This window comes from Hyperoodon ampullatus (genome assembly GCF_949752795.1).
Source record: "Hyperoodon ampullatus genome assembly, chromosome: 3".
Taxonomy (NCBI): Eukaryota; Metazoa; Chordata; class Mammalia; order Artiodactyla; family Ziphiidae; genus Hyperoodon; species Hyperoodon ampullatus.
Window position 1 is genome coordinate 57522171 of NC_136916.1, and position 17072 is coordinate 57539242.

Genomic DNA, 17072 nt, shown 5'->3' on the forward strand with positions numbered 1-17072 from the left:
AAGCCCTGACTTGGAGAGCTTAGAGAATTCTTTTTATTGTTGTAGTTCTTGTTACTGATTTAGAGAGATGTGATTTAAATGATTTTTTCTGGAATCTGTGCCTTCTCTTTACAAATTATAAAAAGGTTTTTCACCTGTTTTATTGAACTCCAAGCACTTCCTCATTCCATGTGAACAATACCTTATTGAGATCTTGTGTATGTTGAAATTCGAATATAATCTGTCCCTTTGTAGCCACCATCTCTGTAGCTAGCTCTAGTGTAGAAATGAGATTTACAAAAAGCTACTTTGTTCAGACTGGAAATTTTATCAAGTTCAGGACTTCATAGAACAAATCATTTTAGTAACATCCAAGTTGAGAATTTGACTTGGTTTTAAAACAAAAAATGTAAAGTGCTTTCATGTGTGGTAATATGTAACATTATATTCCTTTATACAATGTCTGTTTTTTCCCCTTTGTTTCCTGCATTTGTATGACAGCTTTTTGACTTAACCTTGAAAATACTAGTTTCTGGAACCTCTATAGAAACTCCCTCTGTTTCCAAAATTAGAATGGCATTTCTCTCCCAATTTGGCTCTATAGAGTCTGTAGCTTTAAAAAAAAAAAAAGAGGGAAGGAAAATGCTAGATTTCTCTGTAGTCCTTTATATATGTAACCTCCCTAGGAATGTGCCTTCTTTGTTACTGATAGTGACCATTGTGTGCCTTTTATACTAAAATAGGCAGCTCTTGGTTGATAATACCAGTGGTGACTGTGACAGCTCCTAGCTATGTAGATATTCAGACAGTGTGACTTGATGATACTGATTTACATCCAGTTGGGAAACTCTGCAGGAGTGAACCTGTATCTAGGATCCAGGAACAATTACTTTGGAGAGAAAACCCTAGTGAGAGCTGTTGGCTTGGTCACTGAGCAGGACAGGCTCAAGTGCTGCTTTCCCTCATGATGTCAGATTGCTACTGGCTGTGGGAGAGAATAAGAAGGTAGCATTTTGCTCTGAAATTGGCTAATTAGGGAGAATACAAGCTCCCTTCTAGGGTTCCCATGGTGTGGTCACCAAACGGGGATATCTTAAGAACTGTGGCTGGACAGGAGGGCAGGCCAGCTGAGGTGTGGTGGGCTAAGATCCAGGTGCCGAACTGAACTCCCCCAGTATTCTCAGTAAGAGTCCCCAGAGCGTGTCATGCTAGCTTATTCTCTTTATGGTGAGAGATTTGTCTTATTCCCCAGGCCTGGGATCAGGTTCTCTGCATCTGGCCAAATCAGCAATTAGATGCCCAAGAGTGACCAAAAAAATAATAACTCAGTTTAACAAGTGCACCAGAGCTGAGGCATCCAAATGAGAGAGAGCCCGCCCCTTCCAAGTTGTCCCCCTGGGAGGCTGTGTACGTCTTCCAGCAATGCTGCCATTGCTCAAAAGGTTCTTAGCATTTTTCTTTCAACTGTACATTTAAAGTCTACCACATATGCTGTTATCCTGTTGACAGATCTTAATCTTTAGAAGGATGAAGTAGCTAAGTAAATATTTAGAAATAGCCAAAAGTCATTCAGGGTCCTGCCTGGCAGATAATATAGATGAGCGAGTAATCAGATGGCCAGTTCCATTTTGGGCTAAAAATGAGATCTGTTATTTTCACTTGGTTTATCTTCAGATTATTAAAACAGTTTTGTTTTGTTTTTTTGTGGTACGCGGGCCTCTCACTGTTGTGGCCTCTCCCGTTGCGGAGCACAGGCTCCGGACGCACAGGCTCAGTGGCCGTGGCTCACGGGCCCAGCCGCTCTGCGGCATGTGGGATCTTCCCAGCCCGGGGCACGAACCCCTGTCCCCTGCATCGGCAGGCGGACTCTCAACCACTGTGCCACCAGGGAAGCCCCTATTAAAACAGTTTTGAAGACATATTTCAAAACTATTTTAAATAAGAGAAGGATCAATGAAGTAAGTACATTGTTTCTAGATGTGGCTGCTTCGGTGATCCACTTACTGAAATGTATCCATTCTGGTTAAGTGTTTTGTGAAGTCTCATTATCCTCTAGTTTTGTTTTGGTTTTTTTTTTAAGAAATTTAATTAATTAATTTATTTATTTTTGGTTGCGTTGGGTCTTCGTTGCTGCCCACGGGCTTTCTCTAGCTGCAGTGAGCGGGGGCTACTCTTCGTTGTGGTGCGTGGGCTTCTCCTTGCGGTGGCTTCTCTTGTTGCGGAGCACGAGCTCTAGGCGTGCGGGCTTCAGTACTTGTGGCTCACAGGCTCTGCAGCGCAAGCTCAATAGTTGTGGCTCATGGACTCTAGAGCGCAGGCTCAGTAGTTGTGGCGCACGGGCTTAGTTGCTTTGCATCATGTGGGATCTTCCTGGACCAGGGATTGACCCCGTGACCCCTGCATTGGCAGGCGGATTCTTAACCACTGCGCCACCAGGGAAGTCTGTATCCTCTAGTTTTAAGACCATTAAATTATTCAACAATAGCACGAATCACCATTTGAAGCTTACTATGGTCAGAGAGTATCCAGTACAATTGAAACAGTTCAGAAATAGAAAGAGAGATACAAGATCAAGTGGGTTATAAGGAGAGCTGTATTAGAGTTGCTTTGCAAGTTAACCTTATACTAGGCTCTCTGTTCTGTAAAAAGGGAATGATAGTAATCAAGTCATGTTGTCCACATCATAGAATCATTGTGAGGCTTTTAAGGGGTTATGGAGCATAAATCACAGTGCCTTGTGTACAGTAGTGTTCAGTAAATGTTAGCCATTTTTATTATACTATTATGACATGACAGGTTGCCTGGGAGAGAGGAAGAATGGAGAAATAGAGGGATGGGGTGCCATGTGGGAAAGGAAAAAGTACTAATAGTTAAATAAAACTGGCCTTTCTTCGGATTTTTTTTTTTTTTTTTTTTTTGCAGTATGCGGGCCTCTCACTGTTGTGGCCTCTCCCATTGAGGAGCACAGGCTCCGGACGCGCAGGCTCAGCGGCCATGGCTCACGGGCCTAGCCGCTCCGCGGCATGTGGGATCTTCCCAAACCGGGGCACGAACCCGCATCCCCTGCATCGGCAGGCGGACTCTCAACCACTGCGCCACCAGGGAAGCCCCTTTCTTCGGATTTTAAAGTTCTCCAAACCAAACCTGTTCAGTCATACTCCAGTTATATTGACTTTATTTTTTAAATTTCTATTTATTTATTTATTTGGCCACATGTGCAGCATGGGGGATTTTACTTTCCCTACCAGGGATTGAACCTGTGCCCCCTGCAGTGGAAGCATGGAGTCTTAACCACTGGACCGCCAGGGAAGTCCCTGTATTTACTTTAACTTAGATACATGTCTTGAATGACATGAGCAATATTGTAATTTTTAACTGTTCCTAAAATTTTTAGTTCTTTATTGAGATTCTGGTTGTATTCTAAACTAAAAAACAAACCCACGAACCAGTAACCTTAACATCCACAGATTATGGTGTTGAGGACTTAGATATCAAGTGTACAAACCAGTTGTATTATGTTCCCAGATAACATAGTTTCTGTACATTAAAAAATGCAAATCTTATCATTTGTATTATATTGCTTTTTAAACAGATGAAGATGAAGATGGTGATCGAATTACAGTGAGAAGTGATGAAGAAATGAAGGCAATGCTGTCATATGTAAGTATATTACAAATGAGGACTATTTTTAAAATGATAATGTAATTGAGGATGCTGTTTCTTGGCATAGTGAAGATACAAAAGTAAATCACAATTGCTATAACATTTTTCTGTATAATATATAAGATTTTTAAAGATTTCCTTACGTGAAAGTTAAGGGCATTCTTTTCAAAAGACACTTACTGATCATATCATGAACATTAAGAATAATGCATCTTAATGACTTTTGCATTAGGTATGGTGCAGACTAAATGAACTATCAATTTCCTGTATTTTTTATGCAGTACTTAAAGTAACGGCTCATTAAAAACGAACCCCTGGGCTCTAAAAAATTTTTCAAAATCTACTTTCAACTGGAGATCTCTTTCACCCTTACAAACAGACTATAGTTATAATGTAGCTGCAGGCTTAATATGGATACATGATTTAAGATGTACTCTCAGTTATTTTATGCACTAACCACCCCACCCCAAAATGAACTACAGGGTTACTTACTGAGTCGAAGTGATTTGAATATATCCCGAAATGACTTTTCTTTTGTGTTTCAAATTTCAGTGAAAATTTGCATTAACATTTGTCTCAGGATTGAAGTAGATAAACAGGAAAAAAGGATACATTTCTAAAACTTTAATACTAAGCTTGAATAATTCAGTGACAATGAAGAGACATAGCTTCCCTGAGCCCTGATTTGTTCTTTTCTCTTACTTTTATTTTATTTTCTCTTATTCACTTTATTTTATTTTTTCTGAGTTTGCAGTCTGTGTACGAAACCTTCTCTAGTGGTCTGGTGTAAAGAGCATTGGACTGGAAGTAAGGAGACCGCTGCTCTCCTCTGGCTTCCTGGCCTTAGGCAAAACATTTAACCTTTCTGTGCTGTAGTTGCCTCATCTGTCACTTGTGGATAATAATACTTGTCCTTTCTACTGCACAGGGTCATTGTAATGACCAAATGGGATAATAGATGTGAAAGCCCTTTGAAAAGTTAAAAGTTCTATACAAATGCAAAGTGGTATTATGGTGGAAATGATGGAATCAGGGCCCTTGCTTTTCAGTGAGACTCTAATCTCAGCCAGTGGTTAGGTTGAAGGTTTTTGATAGACCTCAACTTTAACCAGGATATTTTTTCGTTGTAATGAAAACTGTGAAATATCTGTATGGGTTTCTGCCAATAGTTTTAATTTAGGGTAGGAGGAAAGAGAACAAGAAGGATGACATGATTAACAGAGCGTTGCATTCAGACGAGCACAGAGTAGGAAAAGTCAATTTCCCATTTACTTCTCATTAACTTATTTGAGAGTCTTTGTGCCCTGAGAATTTAGAGCAGGGCTCATCAGTACCTTGAAAGGCAGAGTAGGATTGTCTGCTGAAAGGTCTAGCACTACTGAAAGGTCTAGCACTAGTAATAATAGATTGGCTAACTCTCCTGAGAATGTGACATGCTTTTTTTTTAGAAAACACACATACACACACACGGGTTCTAGTTTTTACACATACATCCACTGCAGAGAGTACATTAGTGACATCAGTGTACTTTCATTATGTCTTTGACATAACCACACACAAAGGTGTGTTTTCAAAAATATACTTTTGGGAAGATCTAACAAACGGTGCTCTTTGAGAAATGTTACTGCATGTGATCACAGTGATAGTAATAATCATTTCCATTTCTAAGGGGCCACTATACACTAGATGCTTAAGGTGTTTAATTTTCTTTGGTTTTAATAATCACTCTGTAAAGTAGATATTATCATTCCTGTCTTTCAGATGAGGAAGCTGTGGTTAAGAGACATGCTAAAGGTCTTATAGCTAGTATGAATGTGAATATGGAATATAAGTTCAGCTTCTCCTTGTGCAAGGCCCATGCTCCTTCACTGTTTTATACTGTTTCTCTCCCATCCACCTTCCTGCACATTTGTACTGGGATCTTTTTGTGTGTTAAAAAACTAAATTCATCTGAGTAAATTTTAAAGATCTGATTGGCCTGTCCCATCCAGCAGACACAAAGACACTCTAAAGACTTCTATAGGCAGGAGGCAGAACAAGGAAGTTATTTTATCTGAGAGCTGATTGTTTCAGGCAAGGTCACCTTCCTCTGGGGGACAGCAGGGTCTATCAGGTGGATTACATGACTAATGCTGACCAGGAGATCCCAGACTGAGTGGTTAAGATTATATTCCTGGGAGAGGCTGAAACTGTAATTAGGTTAGGTACTTTAAGTCTTAGTTTGGTGACTTGGGCTTAGAACAGGTGACTCCATTTTGGGCCGGTTGTCTCTTTTTTAACATATGTCATCACCATTATAACATTCTGAATGATTTTTGTTTATATAATACCTTAGTGGAGATATCTGTACCAAATATTCCTTATGACTTGTGCTTATTTTCTCTAATGCAGTGTTTATTTTTATGTTGTAGTAAAAGTTCTGTAATTGTCCTTAAACTTAAAAGTCCCTGAGATTTCTTGAGCGACTTTTGGTTTGAAGGGAGCTCATCTAGCTTATTGATCCCCAAGTATTTGGATTTCATGAAATAATCAATTTTTCACTTTTAGATTGAGGGACAGATGTAGGCGTGGTAACTTTAATTTTGCCAAATAAAAACATTAATAAAATAAACTAATAAAAATTATCTACCGTTAACCATTATTTTATTAAGGAAAAATAGTGGTAGTCATTTAAAGATTAAAACAGTGGGCAGTACCTAATCTCAAAAGTAAAGATGATCATTAAAGTGAATAAATTTAGTTTTATGTAAAACTCACTACATTTTTCTTATTTTTGTTAATTTGCTATGTCTGGTGAAAACTTTTTTCTGTGCATTGGCAGTGGTCCATAGAATGGGGTCTAGATGGTCAGGTCTGAGTTTTCTCATGAATTCACTTAATATTTATAGATGAGAACCTGAGGCCCCAAGGCAGAGCTCCACTCTCCTAATTGTGAATGTTGGATCAAATTATTTTAAAGTGAAAATGAAAATATCCCTGAGAGAGATAATAAGTTTTAAGTTATTTAAAACCTAAATAGATTTCCTTGTCCTCTTATCTCTTGAGGCAGCCCCTACCATCACATACTCTTTGTTTATGTAGAGTCAGGCTCTGAATAAACAGTTAAAAAGTAAAGAGTAGGGGAATCTCCGTTTCAGAAGCACAAACAAGATTGGTTGGCTGTCATTTTGATCTGTCTTGGTTCTTCTGGTTGAAATTCCTTTGGTTTACAGTTTTGCCATAAAGAGAACAATTTGGACTTAACCTCACAATAGATTTTGGTTATCAGTCCTCAGTTGCCAACCTATTATTAAAAACCTGCATTGGCCTTTATTTTTTAGGTTCAGTTTGGCTCTGAAAATTTTTGATTCCAGGATTTGGGTGGTGGGATAGAGAATACTGACAGATGACCACGTATTTACTGTTAAAAAAAAAAAAAAGCTATGTTTTTCATGTGGAATTCAATAAATTTGTAGTCACCTTAGTATTTCTTTAAAAACCATATGGGGAAAGCAAAACTAGGCATACTTTTTTTTTTTTTTTTTTTTTGCGGTACGCGGGCTTCTCACTGTCGTGGCCTCTCCCATTGCGGAGCACAGGCTCCGGACGCGCAGGCTCAGCGGCCATGGCTCACGGGCCTAGCCGCTCCGCGGCATGTGGGATCTTCCTGGTCCGGGGCACGAACCCGTGTGCCCTGCATCGGCAGGCAGACTCTCAACCACTGCGCCACCAGGGAAGCCCAAAACTAGGCATACTTTTACCATAAATCCTTTAAACATTCTTTTAAAAAAAACTACAGTGTCTGAGTTGACACTTGCAGAATTACTTTTTTTTTCCCCCTTGGATGTAAGCATTTTCTGGCTTTGGGCCAACATAAGCCTAAGTTTTTATCAGTAATTTAAATAGATTTTTGTATTAGACCTGAAAATGTTGTCTTTTTAATTGAAAACTTATCAATTATTTAAATTGCTAGCAGCCTTAGGCTGTTAATTTTATGTGTGCCATAATAATGGCATACAGTGGATTTTGATACATGTGACACATGGAATGTCTCATTGTGGTAAGGATTTGTCATGACAATAGGTTGTTGTGTGCTGTTAAATAATAACCAACATAGTAAACCAAAGTCTGTTGTCACACATTAGTACCATTTTATGTAAGTTATTTAGAAGTTGTCTTCTTTTCTTCATTAGATATATTTTTAAGAGATAATGAGAAGAAAACACAGCTATAATAAATTGTCTTTTAAGAAAATGTAAAGTAATTTGGTCTTCAAGTAGATATTTAATGTATTGAGAGAATTCAGCAGCCAAGTGTTATTACAGCACCATTGTGATCGCTCTCTGCGTTTTGTTATGAGTTTGTGTTAATCAACAATCTGTTTTTATAGCGTAGTTTCTTGTAAGTTATGTTGTTAGAATATTCTACTTCTGGGATCATGGCTTGTCCTCTGATGCTACTGTATCTTTTTAATTTCTCCATAAAGTATTTTTTTAATTAGAATTTGAAATGCTTTACTAGGAAAAAAAATACAGCCAAGCTACATATTCTGAAAACTAAATACCTGATCATTGCTAATTATTTAAAGGATTCTGTTAAATATTCCCTTAAAGTAATTTAAATTTTTTTGTTGTTCTTGTCGTCTCCTCTCATTTTCCAGAAAGACTAAATAGTATACTGCTTTTCTCCTTCCATCTTTTTGTAATTGTTGTCTGGTGGTGCTGGCCTCATTTCCTTATAGCATCAAGCACAACAGTGCTGGGCCTTATTTATTGATTCATCATAAGCTTTATTTATCACTGAGACTCAGTTATGGGAGGAGGTTATTTTTATGTTAACCTCTGCTTTTAGGTGACCTTTCATCAAGAAACTCAGCACTACATCTTGCTTTTGTAAATGGACTCCTATTTGTTTTTGCTAAATCCTGTGGCTAGTAAAGGATTTATTACACCTAGTTCTCTCAATACTGAGAGGCTTATATGAGTAGAGCACAGTATTAATAAGTTTCTTCATTTTGCCGGTTCTCTCTTTATACCATTTCTCCACATTGCCAGAAAAGTATGGGATGAGTTTAACTGTAATGCCTCCCATTATGGCAGGTACCTTGTGTTTTATTGGAGTGTAAGTATTCCCTTTGGTATACTTGACGGTAGTGTACCTTGTTAGATGTTGGCTACCATGAGGGAAAATACATTTTGACCTCTGTAGCACCTTGTAAATTGGGATATGATTGGCTTTATCCTAGCATGCATAACTTGGAGACTGTCTCAAAAATCATAGTTGCTCAAGGAGAGTTGGAAGGGAACATTAGAGATCTGGTCCAACTGTCTCATTTTACAGATAAGGAATCTGAGGCCCAACGAGCTCACATTCAGTTTGAGGTCACATTGCTAATGAATGGGAAGGCTTGGACACAGACCCAGGTCTTGGACGTCCAGTCTTCCCTCCTGGTGGTTTTAAGTGATGTTTTTGTTTTGGCATTTATTGAGATCCTGCCGAAGAAGCTTTGCAAATACTACTGTTTTCCTGGTAGCAAAAAATAATGCTATTTACTAGAATGTTAGTGTACCTGAGTTTGAAAAGGAATACAAACAAATACTTTGTGGGCTTTTGAAGTTTTCAAGATTTTGTCCTTCCTACAAGGCTGAATTTTACCACAGAATTTGTTGCCCACTTAGTTGTTGAACATTTAATAGCCTCAGGGCCTTTACTATTAGGAAGTTTTCTTTAAAGAGCAGAGATTGGAAGCTCATTTTCCACATGGTGCTTTTAAACATGCTCCATATTAAGTAGGTCCTACTTTGAACTTTGGATGTGGCATAGTCATCTTGGTCTTCAGTGAGTGGTTAGTCCCCTAATTCAACGCGATCCCTCTAAACAAGTGATAATACTCGATACTCTCCTGGCAGGGTGGAGAAACAGTGACAAGAGTGAGACAGGAAAACTGAATGAAATAAATAAATAGTTGTGGAAATTATTCAGTTTTTTTTTTTTTTTACTCAAATAGTGACGTGCTCTAAGCTGTAAGTAAAGTTTTTGTTCTGTTTTCTCATCCTAGTCAAAAGTGAAATTTTTTTTCAGAGGCAGATTATTTTAACTCTCTTCTCTGTGTTGTCTGGGTCATATGGATGCCCTTGAAATAGTGATAAGAATGTAGTAGCCCCTTATTTAGCCCCTCTTGTGAAATATCTTGGGACATCTTTGCTAGCAAGAAGCAGAAGCAGACTGAAATTTGCGTCAGTTTATTATGCAGCTCATGGAAGCAAACGAAGAGAGCACAAGCAGACCTCAGCCAGGTGGCATCAGGGCATTCTGGGTGCTTTGAACCACCAGTATTTTGTCATTAACATGGCTGTGCTCCCAGTTCAGCTCTGTCTCTGTGGAGGGCTCAGTGTGGACTACAGGTTGATTCCTCTGGGGTCCTATGTTGAGGCAGCTGGCATGAGGGGGCAGGAAAATGTAGGACATCAATTAGCCCCTTGGTGGCTATGGTAGGGGCTTCTCTTCCGGAGAGAGATGGGCTGCGAGGGAATGATGGACCTCTAGCAGTAGGATCGCCGTGGGGCATAACCAAGGGGTTCGGCTCTTGTTGGCAGCTCCGAATGAACCTGTTCTCTTAGGGCCAGTTTTACTGGAAACAGGAGGGGTATTTTCTACGTATATCTGAAAGATGAATATAAATTTGCTATAATACAGTAAAGTTAGAGGAATTCAGTAAATTATCAACCTAGGAATATAATATGCCCAAAAAGGTGTACATTGAGGTAATTGGAAATTTCAAAACAAGTTGTTTCTCTCTTAATATATGTTTCTCTGTTACATATATGTGCTTTACTCATTCCTCACTACCTTTTCAATTATTTTTTAACAGCATTTGAGCAGTAGGCTGAATCTTTATTGAACACTATTGGAACTGGCTAAATAAAGTAGTTTATTTGTAAGGGAATGTTCTGTTTGGCCTGCTGGCGGCATGACCTGATGGTCCTGTTTTATTTAAGTTGTAGGTTCCCTGAAGCTATTTAAACTGCTCCTACTTTGGAAGTATGGCAGAATTGCTACAACTCAGAAATCAGGTGAAAGGTCAGTGTAGACAATGCCTCAAGCTAACCATGGTGATGGTGATGACTATGAAAGCCTCAGCTGAGAGGAACCTACAAGTTTTGGACCCATCGCCGAATACAAATTTAAACTCGTTCTGCCAGTGCACGTCACCTTAAACTTAGCCAAGTTGAATTTCATCTGCTGTTGGCTCTCCAACCTCCATTCTTTTAAGACCATCTGGAGCTCTCTAACATCCTTTACAGTTTTACCGTCCAAAACAAATAGTGTTATCATCAAACTTGGCCAACTTACTGTCTGTTTCATTTTCAAATCACTAGTAAATACATACAGTAACGTTAACCTATAAAAGAGGCCTCAGAGTTGTTTCCTGCTGATCTTTTCACTGGAAGACTTTTCATTGTGATTTTCTTTCTCATCATCGAATCAATCCATGACCATATGTGGACCCTTGGTCTAGAGTCATTTAGGAAGAGCATGTGCACACTGTAGTCACCTCAAGGCAGAGGCAGTGAGTTATCAAGGAGTGGGAGGACCTGAAGCCAGGTAAGTAAATATAGTTATTAATTTGGTATTCAAAATAGATGAGGTTCATATGTTATTTTTGACTGTTGGAGCAGTTGTGTGCTTCTTAAGAGGCCAGCATCACAGAGGGGATGCCTCTTAATGTAAAGTATGAGAAGTAGTTGAAAGGAGGTATAACTGATGGCACATCTGAGTAGTGTTGTAATTGAATTTGTAGCCATTTGACAGAGTTAAGATTGTTGGGTTCTTCACTAGGAAAACTAATAAGTTAACTATGGACTGCAAATAGTTGGTTAGTTTATTGATTATTGCTGTAATTACTGACTGAGCTACATATAACAGGGTATGCTTGTAATATTGACAAAACAAGAATTTGAAAATTTTATCATTAGTAGAGAAAAGCCAGCATGCTTATTCTTTATAAGTATATTCCTCCTACTGTACTGTTTATGTTGTGTGTTAGAAAGCATGCTAAGGAGAGATTTAAGAAACCTTTCTGTTATAAATGTATAGAAGAATAATAAATAAGCCTGATTTGATGTGAGTTGATATGTAAGACTTGCCACTGAGTAAGTTATAACCAATGAGAGTACGTAGTCACCACGTCTGTATTAATTCCTATTTGCCTCCTTCCCTTAAACATTGTGGAGCAGCCATTATGTGTAAGGCATGGTGCTAGGCATTCTACGGCAGTAGTTTCTTAGATTTTGGAGGACACAGGGCTTTTTGAAAATGTGAGGAAAGTTGTTTATTCTTTTCCCAGAAAATTCACACAGTGCAACATTTCACCTAGAAATTCAGGAATTTCAAGGATCTCCCAGGCCCATATAGACCCCAGGTTAATACCTCTGCCATAAGAGATAATAAAATGCACAAGACATGGTCCATGCCCTTGATGAACTTCCAGAAAGAGAAACAGACAATGTTCCTTATAGTACCCTTTTACTTATTTTATTATTTATAGTACTGTAGTAATTGAGGGAAGGGGAGGAGGTACTGACTCACCCTTGATAAACAATTAGTTAAATTCTGCCTCTGTACTTGGTCTAAACATTTCAGTGTTCTTGTTTAGTGGTTTCTGTGTCACCCTATCGTTATGGCCATTTTTCTTCTATGTACTATTGCTTGGAAGTGGGAGATTCGTAGCCCTGTGCCCTATTTTAAGATGTTTTTCAAGTACTTTATAAAAAAGTTTCCATATACCAGCTTCTGTGATTTTGATCTTCCTAACACCTTTATGAAGTGAGCAAGGCAGCTGTTTTTCTCATTTTACAGCTGAGAATATTGAGGCACAAACCAATTGTATTCCTTTCTCAAGGTCATACAGCTATGTAGAGCTGGGACCTGAGATCACTCACTGGTTTGCTCGCTTATTCATACAGCCAGTTTTTCATACATTAAATATTTATGGAATGGCAACTCTCTGGCCAAGCCCTGTGCTAGTTGGTGGAGGTGCAGTGAACAGATAGTTCACTTTTTCAAGGAGCTCATGCTCCAGTCAGGGAAGTTAACAAAAAAGGAAACAGTGTTTGGTGTGGGAGGACGAGAAAGACTCAGAGTTACCAGGCATAGTGATAAATGCTGTCATATGCCTAAGCATTAGGTGTTGTGTGAGCACAATAAAGGAGCACCTGATCTAGCTTTGGGGACAGAGAAGGCTTCCTGGAGAGAGTGGTGTCTAGGTGGAGTAGGTGAGGACAAGGGGACTGGGAAGGGTGTTTGAGCAGAGAAAACAGTGTTTAAAGGCCCAGGTGAAAGGATGCCTGGTGCATTCAGGAGGAGCTACCCATGATTAGTGTGGGGTAGACGGTGGGGGAAGGGTATGAGATGAGGTTGGGAAGGCAGGTGGGCTAGATCATGGAGGGCCCTAGCTTGAGGATTTGAGAAGTGGGGAAAATGTAGAGTTAATAAGACTGGTGATTGATGAGATATGGGGAAGAAGGAAAGAGAGATGGTCTGGACGACTCCCAGATAACTGGTTTGGGAAGCTAGGTCATGGTGATCTCATTCATCCGGACAGTGAACCCATGTGATGGAAGACAGGCCTAGGGCAGGAGGGAGGGGTGGGAGAGGTAGGGACCTGTTGAATTTGAGGGGCCTCTGGACAACCAGCTGGGTATGTTCCGAATCTTAGGAGAGAAATCTGGGCTGGAAATAAAGGTTTGTGATTCATCAGCTCCTAATTAGTCTCAGTGACTCCTCTGGTAATTGAAACCTTTGAAGTGGCTGAAGTTAACTCGAGGAGAGTACAAAACAAAAAGAGAAAGTTGATGAGAAACCATGGGGAACGTGAGCATTTAAAGAAGGGATGGGGAGAGAACCACTTACAGGAAGCTGAGTAGAGTGGTAAGAGAGGTAGGAGGAAAATGTGGACAGGCGGGGGGAGTTGCTGAAGAAAGAGGGCGAAGTCACCGGCCAGCACAGGTATCTGCATCACACCATGCTGCCTTCCCCAGTCTCTGAAAGATCAGGTGACATGGCCTAACCCACACAGGATATGAATGAAGAAGCTTTCCACCAGCTCAGCAGTCTACCCAGTAGCCTGTAGTTAAAGGTTTTGAGGTATGAGAAACAGGAGATAACTTACCTTTTGACTCTCAAATAGCAAACATACATTTTATGTTCTGAGTGCATGGACTAGAATGAAAGAAGTATTTTTCTTGGTTGACTGATAAACCGTTTGCTACATCTATGAAACAGGGGTGATGATACTCCCAGAATAGGATAGGGTTGTGAGAAACTAGATGAATAAATGTAAATATCTAGTATTGATACTGAGCAAGGGCTCTTGTGCCTGAGGTGCAGGAAGCCAAACTCTGACAGCGGGGTTTGCAGCAAAGTGAGGGTTTATTTGCAGGGAGCCAAGCCAGGAGAATGGGCAGCTCATGCTCCAAAGACCCGAACTCCTCCATAGCTTTCAGGCAAAGGTTTTTAAAGACAGTGTGAGGGGAAAGGGTCATAGGAAGCTGGTGGTGAGGTAACAGGGTGATGTTTAAGGAATCACAACCTTCTGGTTCCAACCAGTCTGGGGTCTAGTGCTTGTGGTCAGCATGTAGTCACCATCCTCCCTCCACCTGGGTGGGAGTCTTAGTTTCTATAGAACAACTCAAAGATATGCATCAGATTGTTACCTATATCCCCTGAGGAGGCACTAGGAAGCCTGTGACTCTGTAGTCCTAATAGTTAACTGCTTGAGTCTGCTCTTTGGAACTCAGGGAAGCCTAGGAGACTAAAGCCTTTTCCTACAAACAAGAAACGGGGGATGTGGAGGGGCTTTTGTACCTAGGAGGGCCCCGAAGGGTCCTGCTTGGTCTCAATCCCCCCTTTTCTTTGATATTCCTCAATCCTGAGGGGAATGGGGGCGGGACAAGAAAGGGAATAAAATTTTGGTTGGAGACGTTAATCATAAACTTGGCAGGGGGTTTAGGGGGGCTCGGTTTCAGTGTTGAGCCTAACACACAGTAGGTATTCAATAAGTGATAGTTGTTTCTGTGTATCTCTCTCTCACTGTTTTCTCTCCTTTCAGTAGAGAACTTGTGCCTTGTAAAGTTTAACTGTGCTGTTTTAGAATTCAAGTTTTTATATGGCAGATTTCCATGAAGAAAAAAAATGTGATTATTGATTGAGTTGTGCTGGTAGAATTAGAATTAGGTTCATAACAAATAGGAACACTGTATGATAAACTTGCAAACAGAACAAAGCCAAAAATTGTACTTGCTATCCCCTTGTTCAGTCTGGCCCTCTGTTTCAAATTAATTAGATATTTTGATAACTATGCTAAACTTTGTCACATCCTTATTAAAATTGTTTAAGGATTTTGAAGAACATCTCAGAGGGACTCTGAAACTAATCTGAATCTGGTACTGGAGATTCCACTAGCAATCACAAAACTGATTAATCTTTTACTCAGTTAGCTTATTGATTATTGCTGCAATTACTGCATGTAATGGATTCTACAAGGGATACCAGAGACAACATGTTTTATAACTGCTGCTGACGTGTTCAGTTTGAGTGCAAACGTGTTCAGTTTGTACTTTTTATACATAACCATTTTTGTGTTTTTAAATTCCATAACACTTCTACTCAGAAAGTGCTGTGCTTAATATTGTTTCACTACTAGGAGGTTCACTTTTAAATTCCTCAACTACTAATCATTACAGTTTACAAATGCCTTCACTAATTCTATTGCTGCAGTTTAATTTTGAGCTTCACAGTAACCCTATGTAATTGAGTTGGTATCTTTACTCTCATTCAGAGGAAACTAAGGTTCAGTGAGGTTAAATGACTTCCTGAAGACTATACAGGTTAATAAGTGGCAGAATCGGGATTGGACTCCATTTCAATCGGTAAATATTTGTCAAACACCTACTATGTGCAGGACTTTGTGTTAGGGGTAATGAAATCCAGGATAGGATTATAGAGATTAAACTAAGAAGCTTTTTGGATAATGTCAAATTATGGCTCCATTAATGTTGTCATGGTCACTTTGTTACTTTTCTGTCCAAGCCATATTAAATATATGGGCCTCTCACTGTTGTGGAGCACAGGCTCCGGACGCGCAGGCTCAGCGGCCATGGTTCACGGGCCCAGCCACTCCGTGGCATGTGGGATCCTCCCGGACCGGGGCACGAACCCGTGTCCCCTGCATCGGCAGGCGGACTCTCAACCACTGCGCCACCAGGGAAGCCCTGGTTGTCTTTTCATTTTGTTTTTATCTAGTGGAAGTCTTGTCTTTGTCATTATTGCTTATTTTATCACTATTTAGAGCAAAATTGCAAAGATCTCCTTAAAGGAAGAATATATAAAACCCTGAGAGAGAATGAAGATCTAAAAAGAACTTGCTTTGCAGCTTATTAAGCGTTCTCATATTTTCTCATGTGAGTTTCACAATGAACCTATGGGTACATACCACCTTCATTTTACAACTGAGTAAACTGAGGTGAGGTGAGCATTTCTTCACTGAGATCATCAGCTAGAAGTGACCAGTACTGAGACCCCAGGGTTTGAGCCTGTAACTCCTCTAAGTGCCTTGCTCAACTCACTGGGCAGCACAGGCCTTGTGACTCATCAGGACTGCTCTGTGCCAGGAGGTACTGCACATGGCCCACGTTTTATTCTTTTTTTTTTTTTTTGCGGTACGTGGGCCTCTCACTGTTGAGAGGCCTCTCCTGTTGTGGAGCACAGGCTCCGGACGCGCAGGCTCAGTGGCCACGGCTCACGGGCCTAGCCGCTCCGCGGCATGTGGGATCTTCCCGGACCGGGGCATGAACCCGTGTCCCCTGCATCGGCAGGCGGACTCTCAACCACTGCGCCACCAGGGAAGCCCCCCACATTTTATTCTTGTTCCTTAGGGAATGCCTTGTGAGCAGTGCCCTGAGCTCCTAGGCCTAGTGCCTCCTTGATGGCCCCCCGACCCTCACCAGGCCGGCTCCTGAGAGGTCGGTTGCCTAGAGTGGGCCCATGCCATCGGTTTAATTACCACCCTTTATAGTTTGTCCTTGATGGTGAATTACTTTGGTGTGTGAAACACAAAATTCTCTGTTAATACAAACACAGATCAAACCCAGTATTTTAGCAGGAGAAAATGTTCCTAGGATTTGGAAGAATTGTACAAAACAAAAACCAAATCCTAATTACCTGCTTTGGAGAAACTGTCAGGTGGCATACTTAATATCATTACCGTGGCTGTGTTAATCACTGTACAAAGAGATGTTTTTAGATTGCTAAAAAGTTCCTGCAATGATTATAGAAGTATATATAGTTTCCCAGTTGATTTGAAATGAAAGGGAAACCATTTTTATTTATATATTTTGTGAGGTAAATAAATAAAGTTGGAAAACAGGTCAATTTCATGCATGCAAGGTTTT

The 17072-nt window shown here is 40.1% G+C and overlaps 1 protein-coding gene across 3 annotated transcripts in view; it reads left to right on the forward strand.

Moving 5' to 3' along the window:
- Window positions 1–17072, forward strand: part of MAP2K5 (mitogen-activated protein kinase kinase 5) — a 260205-nt gene that overhangs the window by 17516 nt on the left and 225617 nt on the right. For all 3 annotated transcript variants that reach the window (XM_079699882.1, XM_079699883.1, XM_079699884.1), the window contains exon 3: window positions 3572–3639. In XM_079699882.1, coding sequence (XP_079556008.1) covers window positions 3572–3639 — 68 coding nt within the window. The remainder of the gene's footprint in view (window positions 1–3571; window positions 3640–17072) is intronic.